Genomic DNA, 27,061 nt, shown 5'->3' on the forward strand with positions numbered 1-27,061 from the left:
GGTTTAGTTTCATCTTTCCAACATTTCTTATTTGTATATTCAAAAATATTTAAAATATCTCATAACATTATTTAATGCAGGTGTACATTTTCAGTGTAAATTATTTAATTTGATTTGTAACAGCCTATAGTGTCTTATTCAAATTTAATTTATAGATAACATTTAAAAATATAAAATGAAAGCTGAAGCATAGCCTATATTTAATAAGATTATGGAAAAATGCCCTTTATAAAAAGGTAAAAATATCACAAATATGCAGATTTAAATATGACAAAGCTGATTGAACACTGGTGAGATTAATGTTTCAGAATACAGGGAGTGCAGAATTATTAGGCACGTTGATTTTCTGATCATATTTTTTTTCCAGGCACATTTGACCAATTCCAAACCACAGTAATCCTAATAACTACTATTGATTTAGTATTTAATAATGTATAAGTGATATATAATTGTTCATGAAGGCTGGAAATGAAAAACACCTTATATTCAGGTGTGCAGAATTATTAGGCATGTTTTCTTTTACAGATAAATTGAGCCAAAAAAGAGATTTAACTCAGACTGAAAAGTCAAAAAGTATTAAATGCCCATGAGAAGGATGCAATACTAATGCAATACTAGACATTGCAGTTAAGGCATGACAATTGGACAGTGAAATGCAGGATCTTGAAGGACCAGCACCACATCCTATAGTACCACTGTTTGAAGAATTAATCTTCCAGAATCTGGCAGTACGTTTTGGGAGTTCATTTTAGTCCATCTCTGCAAAACGGACTTCAGGATAGACTAAAATGAACTCCCAAAACGTACTGCCAGATTCTTCAAACAGTGGTACTAGAGGATGTGGTGCTGGTCCTTCAAGAGTCACTCTCAACCTATCTGTCCATAAAGCCTATAAAAAAACCTTCTTCGTGTATTTTACAACACTTCAGCTTGTGATTCTTATCTAGTGGGGGTCATTTTTTAGGATTCTTTACCTAACTGAAGTCTCTGAGATCCTGACACCTTGCACTTCTGGAGACTCCAGGTAGGTTGCAGCTCTGGAAAATGGTGGCGCTGGAGACTAAAGGGTTCCTGATGGTTTCACCCTTAATTCTTCACCTTAATTCTTAATTCTTTTGCAGTTAACAGGTGTCTTTTCTTCACCACCTGTTTTTGTCAGATCCTGCTGACCCAACGAGCATTTCACTGTCCAATGGCCATGGCTTAACTGCAATGTCTAGTATTGCATTAGTATTGCATCCTTCTCATGGGCATTTAATACTTTTTGACTTTTCAGTCTGAATTAAATCTCTTTTTTGGCTCAATTTATCTGTAAAAGAAAACATGCCTAATAATTCTGCACACCTGAATATAAGGTGATTTTCATTTCCAGCCTTCATGAACAATTATATATCACTTATACATTATTAAATACTAAATCAATAGTAGTTATTAGGATTACTGTGGTTTGGAATTGGTCAAATGTGCCTGGAAAAAAAATATGATCAGAAAATCAACGTGCCTAATAATTCTGCACTCCCTGTAGATTATATTTACCACAAAAAAAATCCGGACAAGCTAATTTTTTACTCGGACAAGTGAATGACAGGAAGGACAAGCATGTGAACAGGCTTAATGTCGAGCCCTGTAAGAACTATTAACTTATCTGTATAAACTGTGTAAAACATGCAATTACTATAGTAATTCTGAGCATCCAGATTGTATAAACAAAGATAACTGCTCCTGAATTTTTCCGTGTGCCTGCAAACTGCACTTGATGTGACTGACGGGGCGGAGTCACGTGACTAAAACCGGAATAACCGACATGGGAAAATTACGTCGGTTAGAGGTTCTAAATGTCGGTTTCGATTACTTTTCGATAAATCGTCCAGCCCTATAGGTCAGATTATATGTTGTAAGGCTAGGGCTGCACGATTCTTGCTAAAATGTGAATCACGATTTTTCTCCATGGGAATTGAGATCATGATTCTCTTACACGATTCTCATTTTTTCTTATACTTAAAAAAAAATGAATAAAAATTTAATAAAATTAATTAGTTACAATTAAATTAAAATGTAGAAACAACAAATGTAGACAGACTAGATGTAAATCTATGCTTATTACTGTTTATTTCTATTTTTATGATTATTTAATATCTTGCCTTGTGGAGAGAGGGTTTTTGTTGTCTTATTTTGTTGTTTCTTTTTGTTTTTGTGTTTTTGTAAAAAATGAAAACTATAAATAAAATATTTAAACAAAAATGTTATAAGAAAACGCTTAACGTGGCTTAATGTACTAAGACAGTGTTATTAAGAGACCAAACTCAGGAAACATAACAAAAATACTGTTCGATAGAACTGCGTGTGCTTGGTTTGTTAACACAGTTATCTGCGTGCTTCCTCAGTGATGAACTTCCACATTTGCGGCTATTTTTTTCTTCAACTCCTCAGGATCCATCTCGCCGAGTGCAGGCAGATCGCGCGCGCGGTTGTGATTCTCCTGGGAGGACGCGCGCGCTGCGCGGCCACAAATAAACTAATATGGATTTGAAATTATTTTGTCATCTTGAAATACAGGTAGAGAGAGCATTTTCTTGTGGTGCCCTCCTCAGCACTTGATGCCCGACGCGCAGCGCGGGATGAAAGCAATGGGAGAGGCGGCACTGTACACGCATATATTTTTTATATATTTGTTTGCACGTGACTGTTTAAAACCCGTGTTCTCCCTTGTCCGACCCGACCCGCACCCGTATCCGACACAGTTGGGATGTTTTTCACCCGTTTCAGCAATATTTGCGGGTACCCGCTCTGCATGGCACTTTAAAAACCGGATAGTTTATTTATAGTTCGATTCAGGGCCGGCCCTGACCAATTTGCTGCCCTAGGCAAGATTTTACTTGGTGCCCCTTTTGTATCAAGTTGTGGAAACACTGCTACTGTTTTATTTTTGTAATGCATTGATGTTTTTTAAAAAAAATTATAGTTGTTTTATATGATGTCCAGTCCTTTCTACCCCGTCATTATGTTCATGATATATTATTTATTTTTTTAAAGGCTGATGATACTTAAACTATAAAAAAAAATAGCACCTACAGCCTAAACACAAACAGCAAGAGTGCATCTGGCATTCATGCACAAACTATTCATTGAGAACTAGCAAAAGTTTTTGTTTTCCAGTAGATGGCAGCAATCTTCCACTAAACTATGCACATTCATGTTTTCACCATGAATTAAACTGAGAAATTTAGATATTTAATGTGAATTTTACATAAAATGTTGCTATTTTAAATAAACCTGTATATAAATATCATTACTAATTTCGGCAAATACATTTTAAAATTGCCATATGTCCTCTTAAAACTGCACAACTGTAGAATAAAAACATTAGGCTATTAAAAAAGTGATATTACATGCGTTTTAAAAAACAGATATGATTTTTTTTGACAAAATCACACTGTCTGTGGCCTCTGGAGAACCCAGAAAGACTGCTTGCATACAGTTTAAGGTAAAACTGGAATTAATTAGCAAACATTAGTATTTTACTTCTATGCAGTTAAATAAACTGTTCATTCATTAGCCTACATCACTTTACCTCTCTCTTTACACTGCAAAAAATGCTCTTCTTATTTAGTATTTTTCTTCTTGTTTCCAGTCCAGAGTTTTTGCTTAAAACAAGCTAAATTATCTGCCAAATGGGGTGAGAAAAATTCTCTTATTTCTGTTTGGGACAGAAACACGATTTCAATCAGAAACTAGATTATTTTTCTCATCCCATTGGCAGATAATTTAGATTGTTTTTTTACTTATTTTACTTATCTAGTAAATACATCTTGATTTAAGAATTTTTAAATATTTAGACTAGAAACAAGACAAAAATACTAAATAAGAAGAGCAGTGTATCCCTTATCTTCCCTGCATCAGAGGCTTCTGTCTTTTTTGACACTACAATTCGGCAACTTTCACTGAGTCTACACCTTGAGCGAGCGACCAAGCACCCTAAAAAATGAAAGCAATCCTGTCTACATTAGATGCGGCGAGAGGCGACGCGACACAACAAATCCCCCCAACGTTAAACTGATCGCGCGTTATATTTCTGACGCACTTCAAGTAGCTCGGCGGGGGGAGATCGATGAGGTGGACCGGGAAGAGGCGGGGGACTTGGTTAAGTTTTTTGCGCTTTATTTGGTAATATTTCAAATTAATATGAATAAAATAGTATCAGTAATACATTTTGGTGCCCCTATGGATGAGTGGCGCCCCTAGCATTTGCCTATTCCGCCTATGCCATGGGCCGGCCTTGGTTCGATTACGGATATTTCACGTCATGTTCGAATGCATATTCGAATATTGAATAAAAAGTGACAGCCCTAATGGCTTTTGTTATATCTTTGTGCCGCTGGGAACTTGGAGGGTATGGCGATGCTCCGTACAACGTCTGAGTTATGGAAGTTTGCGTGGTCTGGCGGCTGGTATTTTGTGGTGTGGCTCCCTTGTCTCTCATGGCTAACTCATACTGTATTTTGTGGTGACGTTTGAGGTGATCGTATATGCAAAAGCACTGTTTGCAAATAACTCTTTGCGCATCGTCTTTAGGTTTAAACCCGAAAAAGCTCCACACGGTGGAATGTGCTCCTTTTTTCTGTACCAATGTTGTCACATTCTCACTCTCACCGTCGCCACCGGGATTTTCGACACTGGGGTTCATTTTTACCTCTTAAGGCCTGCACACACCGGGACGAATATCGCGTGCGCTTATCGCCAGCGTTTTTCGGCGCGTCTTGAGTGTTCACACCCAAGCGATTTCCACTGGCGATGCGCAGAGTGAACGTGCAAATTCAGTAGATGCTGGGGATGCACCGATCCACATTTTTTCACTTCCGATCCGATACCTGAATTTGGATATTGGCCGATACCGATACTAGAGCTGTGTTTGCTTTAATATTATTATTATCATTATTGTTGATTTTATTTGATGCTGACATAAACTCCACGAGACAGGCAAGTATGATATGAACATAATAGTGACCCAAATTATCACGGTTATCAATTTATATTTGAAAATCAACAAACAAAAAATAAATCAAGCAGCTCTAAGCACTTTTTAAGCTAGATTCTGTGGGATTTCCTTCCTTATAATGGCCGTCGTCAATGGCAACGCATAATGCATAAATCTCTAATATTATATCTGTAAATATATTCAAGCAATATTCTCATCAGTGTTCTATCAGCTATGACATTTAAATCTAGCATGTTTTGTGTAAGAGCTCATACAGTATTCTAGTGAAATAAAGCATATTTTCATATGATTTGACAGTTTATTTGATTAAATATCAAAAATCCAAAAGGTGTGCATCATACCTAACACCTAGATGAACACTTTACAGTCAGTTTTATGACTAAGTCATTCTCTTCAAATGCCATTTAAGTTAGAAACGTGTATAGCCTACCAATGTTGTATGTAACTTTAGAGACGGTCCCTAGATTCGCGAACGTCAAGCCAACCTAATGCCAGTCATATAAGATGCAATGTGGTTCTGCCATGTTTTGTTTGAAACTATTTTCGGTGCTGAAATATAACAAAAACTGTCAATCACTGTATGATGAATTAATCTCCTGCGTGCATCGCTCGTTTATCTCTGATCTGAGTGTAGATTTCAGCGAGCGTGAGAGCGGCGCGCGCTCTGAACAAAACTCCGCTAATCTGAACGCCTCAGATTATTATATTCATAAACTCAATATAAACACGTGTTATAATGTTATAATAATAATAATATAATTTGGTTATAATGCGCAACGTGATTATAACAGATGGCTTTTGAGAAGACCATAAGTTCAAAGTGGCTGGTGTGAGTGTTACACAGCCGAAATACACGCAGATGGCGATTGTCAATGTCAAGCCCTGATTATTATCTCTTAAATGTCACCCTAGTCTTGTCTGCTTTTTTAAATGTTTGATTGCATTCGTTGTGTTGTACGACGCGAGGAAGCTTCCACCTCTCTGAATTACGGTTTTGCAAACATTGTCTTGCTCTGCGGTGTTTCCAGTGTGAAGTATTTCCACACAGCTGACATGTTGCTCAATGCTATCCTGCTGGTATAGGTATCGGATTTCTCCGCAGGTTGGATCGGGAAAATCCGATACGTGAATTAAGCTGGTATCGGTCCCGATACCGATACTGGATCGGATCGGCCCCATCCCTAGTAGATGCGCTCCCGGTACACAAGGTGGTGCTGCGGCACTTTACGCTTCTGACACTCGCTTGTCACACAGAAGAAGAGAGACCGTATTTACATGCTTGCCAAAACCATAGACATATTATGTCTATGGCCAAAACCATTCACACACACTTTTTGCTAACTGGCAAGCAGCATTTGCTGTTCATCTTCTTCTTTGTCTACTTACTGCTCGGCAAGACCGTTTTGTGCTTGAGCGCCACCAAGTCGGGTTTTACTGTCACATCAGCCGCTCCAGGAACGTGAACAAAAGCGCCGATCTCATTGGTCAGCCAGTTTTTAACGTGCCACGTCAAAATAAAAAACGAACCTGACGCGTATTTTTTTTTAAATGACGCTTTTACGCCTGGCGTTTTGCGCGTCGGTGTGTACACTCACATTGGCGCCCTTTGTTTAGTCACGAGGTGTTAAATGTCGGCGATAAACGCGCACGCAAATCGTCCCGGTGTGAACAGGCCTTTACCGCTACAAATCTGACTACATTTAGGTCTGCCGCCTTGTTACACATCAGTAACAGCGGAACGTGGCCAATGAGGGAGAGGAGAGAAGTGGAGATTTATGATTGATTGGTTAGTGTTTTGTTATTGTGTAAGTGTGACAAGCTCTGGTGTGACCAATAACGCGTGAACGCAGCATGATCTTAGGGAAATACACGGAAGTGAATCGCCAACATTAAGAAATGAGATGGCATTTATGTTTGAATCGAGATCGTGATTTTTTTCCGATTAATCGTGCAGCCCTATGTAAGGCTATATGTCTCTTTCACCTTAGAAAACCGAACTTTCATGTCCTGTTAGTAGGGCTGGGTAAAAATATTGATTCATCAATGCATTGCAATTATTTGTGTCTCAATTCAATATCGATTCATCAAATCCTATGAATCGATTCAGCCCACCGGCCAGTGGCGGCGCTGTGGGTAACACTCTAGTGAGAGCGTTCAACACGGTTCAGCGTTGTACAAGACGCGCTTTACAAAAACAGCAAGATGGCAGACAGCAGCTGCGCTCCGTTCAAGCCTGCACCGCCAACGTTAAAAGCCGACGTAAATAAGTAAATAAGCCAAAGGTTCTCTGATCAGCTGTTCAGTGTTATTTATTGTGTTGACAAAATAGCACTTTGTAATGTTATCATATCTATGGTTGCACTTTCTTTTATGAGTATGCACATTTTGTGCTTCTGTTTACATTTCTTTTATAACTTGAATATAGGAAGAAAGAAATATACTTTCTACTACTTACAGCTACATGCACTTTAGAGGTGTTAATAAAGCACATGTTTGTTACAGTTGTGGTTTGTATTCAACACATGTACAATATTGTACGGTTTGGTAATTTGGTAATACTGCACACATTATTTAAAAATATACTCAGGTACTTCATTACTTGTGTATTTACTTATTATTGAATCGATATCGAAGCTAATAAATCAATATCGAATCGAAATCGAATCCTCAAGAATCGAAATCGAATCGTCAAATTCCTAACAATACACAGCCCTACCTGTTATCCCTTATACTGTGCTCGTAGCGCACACACTTCAACTGCATGCGCAAACGTGGCAGGGCGCACTGTATATCACTTCATTAAGCGCAAGAGAAACTACAATCATGCAACTTAAGTCATTAAATAAAAGTAAAGTACCAATAAATAAAACAGGTACGTCGTGTGTGAGCTGGGAAGGATTTGCATGCATTCTGTGCTAATCAGGAGCAGTCATGTGATTTATTAACAGTTCATGTTGTGTATTTGCCATGCTAACTGTTGTTTCCATAACCCCAAAATGCCACTTTATTTATTTACTTTATATAAAACTGCTATTTAATAGCTTTAACTTATAGGCCTATTTATTCATCAGTATTGGTCATATTCATACAATTTATGTGTTTAAAAAAGTGGGACATTACTTGTGTGGGGTCATTAATTTTTGTGGAATAAATTAGCTTGTTTTTGTATATTTTTTAACTAGTCTAGACTAGTTTACAGTGGAGGCATTTATTTCAGTTTAGTTTACTTAGGTTTGCTAACTGCTCAAATGTGAAGCCAATGTATAAAGTTAATAAAGATAAAGTTAATAGGTTCAATTATTGTTGTTATTAAAAGTGAATATAGTGTTATTATTGCTGGTGTCCGCCATGATCCCTGCCTCCACAGCAAACCGAACCGTGGCTCCAAAACCGTGATGTGAACTGAACCGTGGCATTGGTGTATCATTACACCTCTACTAAAGTGGGATATTATAGATTATAGTTTGTGTGTTTCATAAATTTTTTTTGTTTTTGTTTTATTTTCAAACATTATGGTAAATGGGAAAATGTGTAGATTATTTCTGACTAGTCTACAGTGGAGGCATTTATTTCATTTTAGTTTACTCAGGTTTGCTAACTGCTCTAAAGGAAATGTGAAGCCAATGAGACCGTGTCAGTCAGAGTGAGAAAAATTGACTGATTAGACCAACATTTAAAACTAACAATAGAAAATTAATAAAATAATGCAAGTTATACAGACCCTTCATATATTAGGCAGTTTGGCTATTTAATGATTTGTAGAAATTGAGACAGAAATGGAAATAGAGCGATTTTAATCACTGAATCATTTGTTGCGAAGCAATTGATCCAATTGACTGAGGGTGGGTCTCAATCAGCTCCTTAGTTCAGTAGTAAGGGCACTGATTCAGCCCATTGACTTATTCGCTGATCAGTGCCCTGACTGAACTAGGGAGCTGAATGAGATGCACCCTGAGTTTCATAAAGCTCAGTTTCTCTCACCTCTACTAACCAGTGACTGAATTCATGTTTATACGAAATGAGACTCACCTTTTCTGTTACTCGTGTGTTTTCATTATATTACGTTCCTCACACAACGGTAATAAATGTTAGATAATGCAATGTTGCATTTAATAATAAATAATTCATTCTGCGTCGCTTGTAAAACGTTGAAGACGATTGAACGATTTATACCGCTTTAAACACCTTGAACGCTTAAAACACAAACCTTTCTTCAGCAGAATCACAACAGATACAGGAGTGCGACGCAGCCTTATGACGTCACATCACCACACCAAATAAAAGTCCCGTTCGCACTCTGCTGTCTACAATCACAGTGCATAGAAATTACACAAAAAATAAAAAAGATGACATAATTCAGAGTTAATAGTATTGGTGAAAATATATATTAATAACACAATGGTAAGTTAATAGTACAGTTCACAATAGAAAGTGTTAAAAAATAAAAGCACCATTTAATTAGTGTGTGTGTTTATCTTATTACTTATTTTTCCATGTAGACTCACAGGCACAGTAATTGTGTTCATTGTCCAATTCAGATGGTTCAGTCATTAGCCTTTCCCTGCCCTTGTCAAAAAATTATATTTTTTTTTAATCTTAATTGTCCATCTCACAGTAAAATTAAAATGCTGTTTTAGTAAACTTGAAACTAAGGGTGCTTTCACACTTGGTTCGATTGCCTGGACAGAACCCGAGTTCGATTGCTCACCCCTGCCCCTGCCCCCGCTGGACTGTGTTCATATTATATTAGGCTTGTTTGCGACCTATCGGTAAGCCCCTCCCCTTGAACGCAGATGAGCCAATAGCAGTTGAGTATCAGTCGCGCTGAGACCGGAACTTTAGTGACAGCTACAGCAGGTTGTGACGTAAGTCAAGCATTAAGATAAACAATATCCCTTCACAGCGAGACATTTGCTGTTCCACATTAGTGTTTCTCGTTATAAGAAAAGTAAAAACATTAGACTCCGGTTTCCTGCCGCGTTGTGGCTGAACCAAAGGCTGAACGCAGCGGAGATTGTTTGGTGCACTCATGTTTACACTCCGACGTGCAAAACGAATGATTAAAGATTCCGCGCAAATGACGATTGCGCCTCATATGTCTACTTAATGAAATCGACCTATTGTTATTTAGAGCTAATTAACTGATATTTAATTCACTTTTTATTTTATTACACAGCTCATTCTTTACGCACGAACACGAGCCAATCACACAGTTGGTGTGCACCATGTGCACACGTTTATTTTTCCGGTGGGCAACTGGATATCCATGTTCCAAACCTGGCGCAGAAAAACAATTATTTTCGACTTATATGCATATAGAAAAAGATAATCTCTTCGTATCGAATTTTTAATTACGCGTAAGCGTGACGTTGGACCGTCGAGGTATTAGTTGTGCTTCTACAGCCTAAATATAACCACGCAAACCGGTCACCGTGAGGAATGAGGCTGTTGAAATGTGTTTTCTATCTGTTGGCTATATGTTGATATTAACCTGGACTTAAAGTTTTTAAGTATTATGATATATCAAGCATGGAATAACGTGTGAAAACTTCATGTTAATGTATAAACAAGCCTTAGCCCCTTTCTGACATGTCATGGATAGGGAAACCTTTCATAACTGCTGCAGTTTGGACAAAATGCCCAGGCAGATCCATCAACAGCACTGCTCCTCTCATTTTATTGAGTACATAGAGAGTGAAATACCTTACTCTAAATTCTTCAAGAACTACCTGATTCCGAATCAACCATGCATGTTTTCCAAAAAATTCACAGAAAATTGGAACTGCAGAAAAAATTGGGTCACTGTTGATGGAAAGCCAAATTTACAAAGACTTCTGCACGAGTTTGGTGAGCAAAGAATGATTTTTTAAATTGTATTTTATTATACTTGTATTAACGTGTCACACATTATAAATTAGTACTAATAAATAGGCCCTGCTCCAGCTCTAAAATATAAGATATGGACTACTTACAGTAACTGGGCAAGGTGACACCCAGCCCTCCCTGTGAAGTCACCGGGACTGATTTTAAATAGATTTACTTCGATTTTTATTATTATTTTATTTATTTATTTATCTTTTTCTTCCATAATTTTTCTACAAGAAAAAAAAGACTGCACATTACAGTACTGTAACATTTTCCTTAGGTTCATTTGAAATGTTAATTAATTGAATATTAAATTGACAATAAAAAGATTGTAAGATAATTTTGTTGTGTATTGGTGAGTACCAATTTTTAAAAGTTTACCTATTGAAAATAGTACCAAAACTATAAAAAAAATGTATCCTAATGCATATCCTATGTATAACTGTGTCCTCAATATGTTATATCCATAAATAGCCTCATTTTATTATGCAGATGAGACTCCTGTTCCTGTTGCAAACTGCAGTGCAAAAGAATACAATTCCAACCCAAAGCAGATCATGCCTTTTAAGGAGTTTATCCAGTACTGGAGGGAGTACATACAGAATGGGCATTCTTCACCCAAAGGATGTCTTTACTTAAAGGACTGGCATATGCAGAGGTACAGCTCTTTAAAAGCATATAACCTAGGTTATAGCACAATATTTAGTAGTTTTGAATGAGATGAATAAGATTAGCAGGGAAACGTTGTAGTAAAATCAAGGACGTTTATACTATCCATAATGTCAAATATGTTTATGTTCATTTTAGGAACTTTCCTGGGCATAATACTTACAAGAACCCAATTTACTTCTCCTCTGATTGGCTGAATGAATATTGGGACACATTGGAAGTGGATGATTATCGTTTTGTCTACATGGGACCTAAGGGGTCATGGTACCGTATGAATCAATGTCCACACACAGTTGGGTGTAAAAGTCTGTGTCCACCTTGAAAGTCTGGTCCGTTTTTGTATTTTGAAAACCAAAATGTACAACAAAGGAACATTATGATGTAAAGTGAAGAAATTATTTATGATATCTACATTATTTCTAAGTAATTTGCACAAAAGCTCAGATTCCATTGAAATACACTAGATGCTATTCGTAACATTCTTAAATAATGCTCAATAATATTCGGTCATTAAAGCACAACGAGGACAGACTAAATACTAAAAAAAAATATGGTTTGCATGTATTTTTTTTATTATTATTTGTAATAAAGTGTTTTATTAAATTGGAAAATTAATTTAGTGTTCTCATACTTTTGAACCCCAATGTAATTAAAATACATTATAATAGTTTGTGCACTCCTTGCCAAATTATACATTTGTTTGTTTGTTTTATAAAGTCAAAGTATTTTACTATTTTCTATATATATATATATATATATATATATAGATATATATGTGCTCAAACATATTTTTTGTTATATTTAACTGTTTGTTAAATTTAAATAAATTAGTGTGCATTGACATTTGCAGAAATATATGTCAAGTTAGATATTTGTCACCCCTTTGGATGTCTCTAGTAACATTTTTGTTCTTGCCTCTAGGACACCTTTCCATTCAGATGTGTTTCGCTCTTACAGTTGGTCTGCCAACATCTGTGGACGTAAGAAATGGCTCCTGTACCCTCCAGGCCAAGAGGAGTTCCTCCGGGACTGTCATGGCAACTTGGCCTATGATGTAACAGCACCTGTACTTCAAGACAAAGGTCTGTATGCACAGTTTGAAGAGGCCTGTCAGCCTTTAGAGATCATTCAAGAAGCTGGGGAGATAATCTTTGTACCTAGTGGTTGGCATCATCAAGTTTACAATTTGGTAAGTAATAATGTTTTAATGGTGTACAAATATGTAAGATGTACTAAAACAGGGGTGTCCAATCCTAGTTCTGGAGGGCCAATGTCCCCTTCTGAGGGGAAAATACAAAAACCCAACAAAATGATCATACAAACATTGAATCTTGCACTTACAAATTCAAAATTTGCATCCTTAAGAAACTTTACAAGTCAAGTCAACTTTATTTATATAGCGCTTTTTACAATGCAGATTGTTTCAAAGCAGCTTCACAGTGTTAAACTGGAAAATAATGCAACAGAATTTTATTCAGCCGTATAGCCGTTCTGGAGAAAATGGTGATGTCATCAGCTTATTTCAATTATCATACAGTGACAATGTGGGCATTAGAACAGTAATTAGATCAGTAATTTAGTTTATATGGTTAATTTAGTTTAATAATTAGATTTATTTGGATATTTAGTTGAAAAATTTAGTGTCCCCCAACTGAGCAAGCCAAGCCAGAGGCAACAGTGGCAAGGAAACCAAAACCCCATCAGGTGACCAAATGGATAAAAATAAACCTTGGGAGAAACCAGACTCAGTCGGGGTGCCAGTTCTCCTCTGGCCAATTAACAAACAGCGTATGATTATTATTCTGGCAACTTTACAGGTCAGAAGTCATAATAGATCGGAATATTCGAAAGATCGGAGGCAGCAAGCCGGAGACGGGTTTATTGAGGATGATGTGTCGATTAAATAATTATTAAATAGGAATAATAAAAATATCGGAGTCCTCACACCGGAGACGGGTTTATTGAGGATGCCGTATTGATTAAACAATTATTAAATTGTAATATTCGAACAATCGGAGTCATCATGCCAGAGACGGGTTTATTGAGGATGCCGTGTCGATGAGGCAATTTTAGGGGGAGTCTAATTGACACGGTCTCTGCAGACACTTCAGGCTCATGCGTTGGTCTTGTCTGGGCGCAGGTCCACCATCTGATCTGGATACGGCCCGGATCCGGCTGACTGCAGTAAACCTCAGGATAAAAAAGAGAGACTATCATTAGCGTAGATGCCATTCTTCTGATGATGTAACAAGTACATCAGGTGTTATGGGAAGTGTTCCCGGTTCCGGCTGACCTAATTAATGCAGCCTAACAATCATTTAATTGAAAAAGTATTTTATGTGTATGCCATAGTAAAGAGATGTGTTTTTAGTCTAGATTTAAACTGACAGAGTGTGTCTGCTTCCCGAACAGTGCTAGGAAGACTGTTCCAGAGTTTAGGTGCTAAATAGGAAAAGGATCGACCGCCTGCAGTTGATATCGATATTCTCTGTATTATCAACTGGACAGAATTTTGAGACCGCAGTAGACGTGATGGAGTATAATGTGTTAAGAGCTTGCTCAAGTACTGGGGAGCTAAACCATTTAGTGTTTGTAAGTAATAAGCAAGATTTTAAAATGTATGCAATGTTTAATAGGGAGCCAGTGCAGTGTTGACAGAACCAGGCTAATAAGGTACAACAAAAGTTTGCGTCAGTGATATCAAATGCTTATTGGCTCATTGCATACGGTTTTCAGTGATTATCCACTTAAATTCTTCTCTTCTTTTTACACAAAACTAGTATAAACAGACTGATATTGCAACACATTGTCGTTTGGACGTTTTTGCAATAAATAAATTGCTGTGATTACATATGTTAGTCTGTTATGTTTTATCGTTATACTATACATATTTTAAATAAATTGCTACGGTTAGGTTTAGAGGTAAGAGTGGTATAAGGGCTCAAAATATTTATTTCTAGTATATTGTTATTAAAATTGTCATTGTACATTTTTCTGCCCTTTACATTTTATACATTCTACAATCTTTAAAAAACGGCTTATGTTAAAGTTTTGGGGTTAGAGTTAAGGGATCTAAAATGTTTTTGACTTTTTTTTTACATTTTGATTGGGCTGTTGGAGAACTTTAAAGTCCAAAATATTGATATATGTTCATGTACCGTGTACCATGTGCACTAGAGACAACCACTGTGGTTAGACCTGATGTTTTGCAATTCCATATAAGTAATCACTCAAAAAATTAGCAAAATAAAACTAAAAGCAACTAAAATTGGACTTTGAGATGGATTGACACAAAATCAAAGTGGAGTGCAGCCTAGTAATCCTAAAGACCTTGATTAGATGACTCAGGTGTGTTTGATTAGGATTGGAGGTAAACTCTGCAGGATAGTGGCCATCCTGGAGCAAAATTGGACACCCTAGAAGTCAATATCTAACTATGGGAGTGCCTCAGGCATTACCGACTGCAGAAATTACCATCTGTCAGATTAACAGACCAATTGCTACAGTGATCAGGGAGTCCCACCTCTTTAGTATATAACTGGCTGCAGCCCCCTACTGCATCATTCTCACTTTCTTTCCTGTGAATTTGATGTATTATTGGATTTACCATTTAACAGTGTACAGATGGAGTTGACCAGTAACATCGCAGTAACAAATGCAGTAAATCCTATTGTAAAGTGTTGCTTCTGTGCTACAGCGAGCTGGGCATAAGCACACTCACAGATATTAAAGACTGGATGTGACTGAGTCATATTAGGCTCATTCAGTCCTTGGTGTAGGAGCCGTGTGTGATATGACAGCACTCACACACGTTTAGTGAAACATTTTTCACATCCCAGTAAAATACCTTTGGGCATGTGTACACTAGAGTGTATTAAATGAAAAAAGCATAGATTTTACATTAGTATTAGAACCATGATTAATTGTTTTCAACCTTAATTTTTATGTTGTGTATGCATACCTCATATCTGCAATATAGAAGTGGTTTATATCTCATAGTGAGATATCAAACGGATGATAGAAAGATAATGTTAGGTTACTTCTGTAACTCTGGTTCTCACTGCCCTTCTTGCAGACTACAAGATATGAAGATATGCTGAGAATGATGCAACAGCTGGCTGTAGTGAGTAATGCCACCTTCATGTGCTATTGGAAATTTTATAATTCTCACTTCTAAAGTCTTGATTAAGAGCTCATCGCATTAAAATTTAGAAATGGGAGGGTATTCATGTGCAATTTTTACCTAGGAAACTTGTATGTATTCCGAGAGCACGTGAAGGCAGAATTTTATATACTAGGGAGGCGGGGCACCCTGATCGCTGTAGCGGTTGGTCTGTCAGTCCGATGGTGTAATTGGAGTCGGTCACGCCTGAATTGTTCCCATAGTAGATACCTCATTTCTGTTCAGAGAACCAGGGTTTAGGAAGTAACCTACTAATAGTATAAGCTTGTTCTATTGTTGTACTATTGTAATTTTATTTATATTATACAAAATATTTTATATATCTATAATGCATGGATTTTTAAGGCCATACAAAAAGTAATTTGCTGCAGTAGTTCAAGTAGGTCTCTTGGTCAATAGGCTCTAGCTCTCACCTCCGGCTTGGAGACCCACAGTACTGCACATGTTGTATGTCTCACTTAGTTACACACTTGATTTATATCATCAGCTTTTTTGCAGAGAGCTGCATGAACTGAATTTGGTCTGTCAGATATGGAGACATACAAAATGTGCAGTGCTGTCCCCAGGAATGGAGTTGAGAACTGCTGCTCTAGCTATATTTGGGTGAATCTAATGAAACTTGGGTCTCATTTCACTCAAATATTAAAATAAATAAAACATATTTTTGCTTATAATTTTGCTTAAAGAAGTGAAGTAAAATATTAATTTTGATTATTATATGACTACTAAGCAGACCCTGCCCCTAGATGTCATGAGTAAAAAACCTTCTTTGACCAGCCTGCTAACTTGCTAACTCAATTTCTATAATGAATCTCTTAATAATAGGAGGATACCATTTCCATCAATCATAACTGGCTGAATGGCTGTAATTTGGACATCATGTGGCAGTTCCTGCAAGATGAACTTTCTTCTGTCCAGAGAGAAATTGAGGAATGGCGTGATACTATGGACACCTGGCATCAGCATTGTCAGGTAACTGTTTATTTTTTGGCTCTAGGTTATCGGTTGTTAAATCTGATATCATGCAGCACTGTTTCTGGGTCCAAACGCTTTATCAGATCCCTGAAGCAAACAAAAAATGGTGCTAATATACACGCATGGTGTGATGTAGTACTGTAAAATCATGATCCTAACATTTATCTCCATACCGAAGACTTTCCGGACAGTGATTCATGTTTTCTTAATCGTTAAAATATTGGTGTCTGTGAGCCTGGAGACTGTAGTGTGCTCAGTGATTTTAAAAGCTAAGCTTAAAGTTGTGCTATAAATAAGTTTAACTGTTTGATCTATGAATTAAATATTTGCAAAAAGTGGGTACAGTGAGGTAAAATTGTTCTTATCGTTTAACCATCAAACATCAAAAGGAAACTTTAAAGTGTAAAAGTACAAATGATGCTCAAATGAGTCTTTCTGCAGCAATATTACGGATGTTAAATATTTTTATTCATTTTATTAAATTTTTATCATAGGTACACTTCAACTGTGAGTGACGGAATCTAAAACTAAAATTCTGAAAATCACATTGTATGATTATTAAATAATTCATTTGGATTTTATTGCATGACATAAGTATTTGAACCAGTAAGAATTCCGGCTCTCACAGACCTGTTAGTTTTTCTTTAAGAAGCCCTCCTGTTCTCCACTCATTACCTGTATTAACTGCACCTGTTTGAACTCGTTACCTGTATAAAAGACACATGTCCACACACTCAGTCAAACAAACAGACTCCAACCTCTCCAAAATGGCCAAGACCAGAGAGTAGTGTAAGGACATCAGGGATAAAATTGTAGACCTGCACAAGGCTGGGGTGGGCTACAGGACAATAGGCAAGCAGCTTGGTGAGAAGGCAACAACTGTTGGCGCAATTATTAGAAAATGGAAGAAGTTCAAGATGACGGTCAATCTCCCTCGGTCTGGGGCACCATGTAAGATCTCACCTCATGGGGCATCAATGATCATGAGGAAGGTGAGGGATCAGCCCACAACTACACGGCAGGACCTGGTCAATGACCTGAAGAGAGCTGGGACCACAGTCTCAAAGAAAACCATTAGTAACACACTACACCGTCATGGATTAAAATCCTGCAACGCACGCAAGGTCCCCCTGCTCAAGCCAGTGCATGTCCAGGCCCGTCTGAAGTTTGCCAATGACCATCTGGATGATCCAGAGGAGGAATGGGAGAAGGTCATGTGGTCTGATGAGACAAAAATAGAGCTTTTTGGTCTAAACTCCACTCGCCATGTTTGGAGGAAGAAGAAGGATGAGTACTACCCCAAGAACACCATCCCAACCGTGAAGCATGGAGTTGGAAACATAATTCTTTGGGGATGCTTTTCTGTAAAGGGGACAGGACGACTGCACCGTATTGAGGGGAGGATGGATGGGGCCATGTACCGCGAGATCTTGGCCAACAACCTCCTTCCCTCATTAAGAGTATTGAAGATGGGTCGAGGCTGAGTCTTCCAGCATGACAACGATCCGAAACACACAGCCAGGGCAACTAAGGAGTGGCTCCGTAAGAAGCATCTCAAGGTCCTGGAGTGGCCTAGCCAGTCTCCAGACCTGAACCCAATAGAAAGTCTTTGGAGGGAGCTGAAAGTCCGTATTGCCCAGCAACAGGTCTGTCACACCGGCGCTACGTCATATTCTCGCGCATGCGTCGTGGAGGCGCACACGGAAGACAAGAACAAGTTGGATAAAGGTGTTATTTTGATTTTTTTTTGCGCACAAAAACTATTGTCGTCGCATTGTATGATTATTGTAGAGCCACTGTGGTGAGATAGACTTTGTAACGACGTTTTAAGTGCCTTTCATGGATCTTGGAAGTGTCAATGTACTGAATGCCAATGGAGGCCTGTGTGAAGCCTTTCTCAGCCATCAGCTTTCAACTAAAATATCTTCATTTGTGTTCCGAATATGAACGGAGGTCTTACGGGTGTCCAACGACATGAGGGTGAGTAATTAATGACAGAATTTTCATTTTTGGGTGAACTAACCCTTTAACGTTACCCATAGAACGTAAAAAAAACTACAACACAAGTTTGGGGAGACAACAAGCCCTTCAGACACCAGTTATGAAACTCCAGTAAGCTGTCAATACTATTTTATTCACTTTAAACATCAGATGAACTCTTTCGGACTCTTTTCTCTTTAATACAGATTAGGCAAAACACTGTTAACATCACTTGCCCACCGCGGCACCGCCCCGGGCCACCGTCGTTTTCATTTTTATAGTAATAAAATAATTTTGTTTAGTTAGAGAACAGACACAACAATTAAAAACTGAACGTGTCTGCTCAATACAGGACGAGCCGAACGAGAGTCATATTTCATTAATCACCAGAGCAAACAGCTGACAGAAGATGATCGCGGAACATTTGGTTTCAAAGCGACATGTAAAAGTGCCAATTTAAGGGAGTGTGTCATTGTACTGTTTTCTTGCTGTGTTTTTCATTAAGAATAATAGGCTAATGAACCCATAATTCAAGCAACCCGAACCCGCCCTCGAATAGGCGCTAATTCTAAATCTAAAGTATATGCGGACGGCCGCTCCGCCAGATCTGTGTTGGGCTTGCTGCAGTTGAATATCTAAAGATCTGAATATCATAGTATAAAATACTATGTGTAGGATACGAGATGATTTAATAATTTTAATATGACTGCGTGGGGAACCTTACTCATATTTAAACAACTATCACTTTGTGTTGTTGGTCAGATAAAATGACAGAGAAAAGAAAAACGGACATTAGATCATTTTTCAGTGCACCAAAACGCCAAATAAGCACAAAATGTTTTTTTTTATTTTTTATATTATTATATATATTTTTTGTGGTACACGTATCCTTACAAGTACGATTTTGGCTGTATTATTTGTGTCCCCTTCAAAAAATGCTCTTGAGAAATTTCATGTTTATCGTCCCCCCCAACTGTTAGATGAAATTTACGCCCCTGGTCTGTGGCTATGCAGCTCTATACGCAACAAACTGCGATGCAGTGTGTATTCTGACATCTTTCTATCAGAACCAGCATTAACTCCTTGAGCAATTTGAGCTACAGTAGCTCGTCTGTTTGATTGGACCACACAGTCCAGCCTTCACTCCCCACGTGCATCAATGAGCTTTGGCCGCCCATGACCCTGTCGCCGGTTCACCACTGTTCCTTCCTTGGACCACTTTTGATAGATACTGGCCACTGCAGACCGGGAACACCCGAGAAGAGCTGCAGTTTGAGACATGCTCTGACCCAGTCATCTAGCCATCACAATTTGGCCCTTGTCAAACTCGCTCAAATCCTTGCGCATGCCCATTTTTCCTGCTTCTAACAAATCAACTTAGAGGACAAAATGTTCACTTGCTGCCAAATATATCCCACCCTCTAACAGGTGCCTTGATGAAGAGATAATCAGTGTTATTTACTTCATGTCTGATCAGTGTGTGTGTGTGTATATATATATATATATATATATATATATATATATATATATATATATATATATATATATACCGTTTTTCGAACCAAAAGTTGAGGTTATCCGCTTACTTACCCTTAAACATGCCCCATATGTCACATAACCAGCATTCTGGAATACACCCCTGAATTCACAACTTAATCAAACAGTGCTTACAACAAATATCTAGTGTAGTTTAACAATCTAGTCTTCTTTAACAATCACTATGTACACCATACTGGGTAAACAAAATTCAACTCTGAAAGTCAAAGAAGCCAAATGAGCGGGGAGCCATGCATCCATATTCAGGAGGCTTAAATGCAACAGCAACCACTCCCATCGCTAATCAGGACATCTCTCATTAGTAGCTACTGTAAGCAATTAAAGTTTGAGAGTAAAACAAGAGAGAGAAACATACAGGAAACATAAGTCACCCTCCCAAGTCAAGTCAAAATAAAAACACTTGCAGCGTCGTCTTCCAATGGTTGTGCTGGCCATTGGGATCTGCAAACAAGTGATGCAAACCGTTTTTTTCTAAGAACTAACCTCACTCTACTCTACTTTTTTCTTTTTGCCATTTTGGACATGCTCCACAACGTTTGACAAAGCATGCCAAAAAAGTGGCTTAGATTAGTTTCACAGACAGGGCTTAGATTAAACCAGTATTAGGCCTTTGTTCAATAAGGGCATTTAAGTAGCTTTTATAATCATGCCTTAGAAAAAAACATTACTGCTATGCATTTTGAGACAAAACAATGGCACTGACATATTTTAAGATATGTCAGTGCTAGTTGCTTTCAGTTAAAACCGCTCAATAATGCATTTTAGTCTGAAACTATGCTTAAGCCTTGTCTGTGAAACCGGAGGTAAGTGTGGCATAAGTGTCAAGTCTTAAGCCAAGTATATTTGGACACTTTAAACATAATTTTTGAATTGCTGTGAGTAATACATTAATTTATATTCTATTTCAGGTGATCATGAAATCTTGTACAGGAATCGATTATGGGGAGTTTGTCTCTTTCCTTAAGACCATTGCAAATATTCGAATATCCTTTTTGAATTCATGTCCCAGAAATGCAGATAATTGCGAAGACCTACTTGCAGAAAGTCTGTGTGCATTAGGCCCTCATCATGCAGCCTTTGACCTCCAGAGAGTATTGCAAATATTTGAAAGCATGCTTAGCAATGAAGACTTTAAGAGACTGGACCCTTCAGCTCTGAGCTTCAAACCTGAGGATCTGCTTCAAGAGATCAGAGAGGCTGTTCATACAATTGTATAAGACCTACTGTTTGTGGAAGATCAACTATGGCAAATGTCATAATACATTTTTAACAACATATTTGTGTTATTTCATTTTAGTTTTTGCTGTCACAATAAACGTATCATGACAAACTACATTCAGTAGTGTATAATATTAATGAGTACGACAGAGCTCTTCTTGTAAATGTAATTGTTGGATAGGGGAAATTTGTTTTCAAACAAAACCAAGGTAAAAGTACTTCTAGCACCAGTTGTTTCCCAAACAAATTCATTAGAGACTTTATTTGTTAACCATTTCAGTTGTATCTGACTCTTGTTGATTCATAAAAGTGAACACATTGGTTTTGATCTCGCTTCATTGGTTACCGGTTAAATACAGAATTGATTTTAACGTTTTGTTATTTGTGTTCTTCGTACGTCGCTAACTCAGTTAGCTGAATTTGATTGTTGACGATTTGACATGATCTTGGATTGTTTGGTTCTTCAAAGCTCATCCTGGACTTGCTGTCATAGCAACAGGTCCGGAAGCTTAAACCTGCTCTGGAGCAGGCTTATTTCATGTAAACAGGATTAGATTGCATCATTACTGAACCAGGGTCAATAATATTTTTAAATAATAATAATATAAAAATGTATTTGAAAATAATATTATAATGTTGTGTATAATACTATAGATACAGCCACTTGATTGAGAGATTTATTTGTGATGGAATAATGACTTTATAATTTTATTGGAGGTTTACTCACATGTTGTACAGTTACTCTGAGCCGTGCATTAATTTGAGTGATGACTGATATTATGGGAGTGGCTTGATGCAAGCACAAGAGATGCAGATAATTTGATTTTGACCCTTAAGAAACTTTAAAACTGTCACGTAACAAATCTGCTTCAAATTTAATTGAATTTAATTATAATTTCAAACATTGAAATAAAAATGTAACGTGTGTACAAATACTATAAAATCGTGAATATAAATCATTGGGAATCATGTTCATCAAAACAGTGCACACTTCATTTATCTATACTAACTTTTAGTTGGTTTGGTCGGTTGGCTGTTTCCTTATAAAGATCAAGAAATTTGTGTTTTTTTTTCTTTTCTTTTTTTCTTTGTCAAGTTTTTTGTCAGGTGGCTTTTATAATGATATGATGTCATTACGTTGCTGTCTTGCCGCAAGCCAATCGCTGCATTGCTGATCGTGGTTTTGAGTATCGATACATCTGCCCTCTTCAGGGAACACAAGGACGCGCAGTAATCTTAGAAAACTTAATCCTAGCCAGAGATCAGTTATCACGATTAAAAGATCTGGGATCTGTCAAATCATCTCAGATGTGTTAAAGGGTTAGTTCACCCAAAAATGAAAATTCTGTCATTAATTACTCACCCTTATGTCGTTCGAGACCCGTAAGACCTCCGTTCATATTCGGAACACAAGTGAAGATATTTTTGTTGAAAGCTGATGGCTGAGAAAGGCTTCAGTTAGGCCTCCATTGGCATTCAGTACACTTATACTCCCAAGACCGATAAAAGGCACTTAAAATGTCATTACAAAGTCCATCTCACCACAGTGACTCTACAATAATCTTACGATGCGACGACAATAGTTTTTGTGCGCAAAAAAAAATCAAAATAACACCTTTATCCAGCTTGTTATTGCCTTCCGCGTGTGTCTCCACGACGCATGTGCGAGAATATGACGTAGCGCCGGGGCTCGGGATTCCATGAAATGCACACTTTAACCCCATTTTGAGCACTACGCCGAGACCTAAAGCACGATCGATGTAGAATCCAACAGCTGAGATACGCGCGTCTTCCTCTGCTTGTAAACAAATCACTTCTGGGTCATCTGTCCGAACGCCGGATCTGCGTCATATTCTCGCGCATGCGTCGTGGAGGCACACACGGAAGGCAGTAACAAGTTGGAAAAAGGTGTTATTTTGATTTTTTTTGCGCACAAAAACTATTGTCGTCGCATCGAAAGATTATTGTAGAGTCACTGTGGTGAGATGGACTTTGTAACGATGTTTTGAGTGCCTTTTATCCGTCTTGGGAGTATAAGTGTACTGAATGCCAATGGAGGCCTTTCTCAGCCATCAGCTTTCAACAAAAATATCTTCATTTGTGTTCCGAATATGAACGGAGGTCTTACGGGTCTCGAACGACGTGAGGGTGAGTAATTAATGACAGAATTTTCATTTTTGGGTGAACTAACCCTTTAAGCGAGGTACGAAGAACGAACCCCTAGGCTCCACAGTACCTATCTGAACTATTACATCCGCCCTCACAGTCAAGATCACTCAGATTGGTTGACTCTGATCTACTATTTGTTTGCTAGAACTAGTCTTAAAAACAGGGGTGATTGTCCTTTTGCAGTCATCGACCCTAAATTATGGAATAGCCTATCGGCTGATATCAGATGTCAATTATGTACATTTTCAAATCCACTTTGAAAACGTATCTTTTCTTGATTTTTATATAGGCTTTTCCAGTTTATTATCTTTTATTTGCTTTAATGTTTTGTGTGTTCTATTCTTTGGTTTGTTTCCTTGGCTTTTGTATAGCACTCTGGTCAACACCAGTTGTTTTTGGCTTGACACAAGTCCATGGCTGCGTCCGAAATCGCGTACTATGTGAGTATGTACTACATTTGAATTAGAACGTACTTCACGACCGTTAAAAAAGTACGTTCTATATAGTATGAATACGGGTAGTATGAATGGAGTCCGGACGTACTACATGCGCCATGATGGAATTGTGACGTGCCGTAACAGCGCATGTCACGTGACAGACGCTGTCATAACAGCGCGAAAATTTAAAGAGCCCATTCCACTGACTGCACTAACTAGCGATGTTTTTAATTCTGCTTTCCGCTTTCATCGGCGTTTTTACGTCGTTCGAGCTCACAATCCGGAGGAGGCGTCGGTCAGCTACTCGCAGATCACGCCTACGTCGAGAGCTTTTGAGGAATTTCTCAAATAACGTAAGTATTATAATTTATTTAGCTATTACATTTTACCTCAGAAAAAAACAAACCCCACAAACATGTGAACAATGACAGATGTTGATTTTTGGCAAAGAAAACGTACTTGATTTGCTTGCGATATTAGCATTGATGAATAAACATGAGTTAATCAATAGAGATAAATATATGTGCGTCTCTATTGATTCATTCAGCCTGTCAGATACAATACACATGTAACGTATACATGTGTACATATGAAGACTTCAGATGTAAAAGCCTCTAAATGCCGTATTAAATTTTCTTCTAAAATGAAAATTTTATCAAGCACGTATGTTTAGGTTCAGCAATTTAATTTTAATGGTAATAGGTCCTTTTCATTGTCATTACATGATATGGACATATCTTCAGGTAAAGTGAGTCCTCATAACTCTTGATTTATATATAATAACTCTATATATATAAAATTGTGTGTGTGTGTGTGTGTGTGTGTGTATGTATGTGTAATATATATATATATATATATGTGTAATATATATATATATATATATGTGTAATATATATATATATATATATATATATGTGTAATATATATATATATATATATATATATATATGTGTAATATATATATATATATATATATATATATATGTGTAATATATATATATATATATATATATATATACACACACACACACACACATTACACATATACACACACACACACACACACAATTTGTAATGTGTATATATATATATAAATATATATATATAAAAAAAAATACACAAATATATAAATACACATATATACATAAGAAATTGTATCACATACATATAAATTATATTTATAAATAAGTCAACACAGGAAACAAGTGTCTTCAAGTGTATTAAAACTGTATTCTAAAATAAAAACTATATACACGTTTACAGATTGTGAGCCCTACAACCTACTGCCACCTGAATGCTGCGGTGCCAATTCTTCGGCTATATTTTGAAGATGGAGCTGACCTCCGCCCCAACCTCCGACTTTCACGGCAGTCCATCCAGTCCCTGATTGCTGCGGTGAAACCGGATTGCGACCATGGTTGGGAAAAGGACATCGAGGTGCTGGTGTTCCTTTACTGGCTGGCCCATGCAGCATCATACCGGGTAGTGTCACTCGCCTTTGACATCCCGAAGTCTACTGTGCACGACATTGTGCACAGAATGAGCAAGGCAGTCATCGGCATTATGAGGCAGCTCATCGCTTTCCCCAGCGCAGATGACCTGGAGGCAGTGGGAGCAGGTTTTGCCCAGCTGGCAGGGTCTCCAGCGTTCAGTGTTGTAGCTGGTGCCATAGATGGATGTCACATTCGGATTAAACCACCAGCGAGTGACATCCAGTGCTACTTCAACCGGAAGCTGTTTAATTCTGTCCAGCTGCAGGCCATCACTGACCACAAGGGGAAGTTCCTCTACATTTTTGTTGGGTATCCTGGGTCTGTGCACGATGCCAGGGTGCTGAAGAACAGCCCTGTGTATGCTGGCCGCCTGTATCCACCTGCAGGAAAGTGCATCCTTGGAGATGGTGGGTATCCTTGCCTGAGTGCGCCCATCTGCCTCATGACCCCATACAGAGAGCCTGTACAGAATGCTGTACAGGCTCGCTACAACAGGAAGCATTCCCGAGCACGGAGCATCGTTGAGAGGGCCTTTGGGATGCTGAAAACACGCTGGCGGTCCATTTTTTTCAAGGCCCTGGAAGTCAGCCCTGCTTTTGTGCCAGATGTCGTTGCATGCTGCACGGTGCTCCACAACCTCTGTCTTCTCAATGGGGACATTGTTGATCCTGAAGTTGCGGAGGATGATGATGGCCCACCTGAACCCCGCAACACAGAAGCCAGCGCAGGGGAGCACGTGCGGGACAATCTCGCTGCAGCGGCGTCTGCACCAGGCAACTGTGTGCCTGCTCTTCATGAGCACGATTACCTGTAAGACAGTTTTTAACAGGTTATGTTTTTGTTTTCTAATCAGTTCTTGTTCTCAGAGTGACATTGTTTCAGCTTGTCTATGTTAGTTATGTTAGTTATTATGTAAATAGTTAGGTGTGTGTGTGTGGGCACAGCCCCACAGGGTGCTGTGATGCGTACAGTGCAGTAGTAGTAGTTAGAGAGAGGTGCATGGCTATCTGTGTGCATCTCTCTGGATCTTACAGCTCACTGCGCTGGACAAAGCCTCTCCAGCAACTGGGGATATTGCAGACCCAGGCTAATCGACAGGGGATCTCGGAGCTACAGTGGTCCCTAGAGGTGACACCCACCAACCACTGGCACACTGCCTTAGGCTGTGTTAATTTGTGTACCAATTCTTTGAAATTCTAGCTACATATCACATATTCGAGGTTCATGTTTTACAAATTATTTACTGTGGAAATCCAAAAATTACCCAAGCCGTAAAGTCCTCATCTTGTACAAATGCTTTGAAAGAAACATATATAATTATTTTAAAGTGATGCCCTATAAATGAGATTGCTAGTATCAAAGTCTGTTTAGATATTTTTGAAACCTATGAAAGTTACCTTACTTAAGTTAATTTTCTTTCCTCATGATGACACTATAATAAAAAGTTTTAATACTTTTCTTTTGGTGGTGTTGTAAGCTCTATTATACTACTTTATGCCAATGTTATGTGATTTTGTTT

At 38.0% G+C, this 27,061-nt stretch overlaps 1 protein-coding gene across 4 annotated transcripts; it reads left to right on the forward strand.

Annotated features, from left to right (window-relative positions):
- Positions 1 to 10,225: 10,225 nt before the first annotated feature.
- On the forward strand, positions 10,226 to 22,254 carry jmjd4 (jumonji domain containing 4). 4 transcript variants are annotated; one of them, XM_079809700.1, is made up of 8 exons: positions 10,226 to 10,679; positions 10,769 to 10,843; positions 11,354 to 11,519; positions 11,669 to 11,794; positions 12,452 to 12,719; positions 15,606 to 15,653; positions 16,539 to 16,685; positions 21,134 to 21,720. In XM_079809700.1, exons 1-8 carry the CDS (start codon positions 10,586 to 10,588, stop codon positions 21,440 to 21,442), a joined length of 1,233 nt encoding a protein of 410 aa, XP_079665826.1. In that variant the 5' UTR covers positions 10,226 to 10,585; the 3' UTR covers positions 21,443 to 21,720. The 4 variants fall into 4 exon arrangements, with proteins under 4 accessions (XP_079665826.1, XP_079665827.1, XP_079665824.1 ...); XM_079809701.1 differs by lacking the exon at positions 15,606 to 15,653 and having other exon boundaries at positions 21,134 to 22,254; XM_079809698.1 differs by having other exon boundaries at positions 10,245 to 10,843.
- The last annotated feature ends 4,807 nt before the right edge of the window (positions 22,255 to 27,061 follow it).

This window comes from Gobio gobio, assembly GCF_949357685.1.
Source record: "Gobio gobio genome assembly, chromosome: 25".
Lineage (NCBI taxonomy): Eukaryota > Metazoa > Chordata > Actinopteri > Cypriniformes > Gobionidae > Gobio > Gobio gobio.

Bases quoted from the DNA above. Each gene is read 5' to 3' on its own strand.
- jmjd4 (XM_079809698.1), top strand. From the start codon at position 10,591: ATGGATAGGGAAACCTTTCATAACTGCTGCAGTTTGGACAAAATGCCC. The intron at 10,844-11,353 runs GTGAGCAAAGAA...TTTATTATGCAG, and splicing joins AAGACTTCTGCACGAGTTTG to ATGAGACTCCTGTTCCTGTT. The intron at 15,654-16,538 runs GTGAGTAATGCC...TCTTAATAATAG, and splicing joins TGATGCAACAGCTGGCTGTA to GAGGATACCATTTCCATCAA.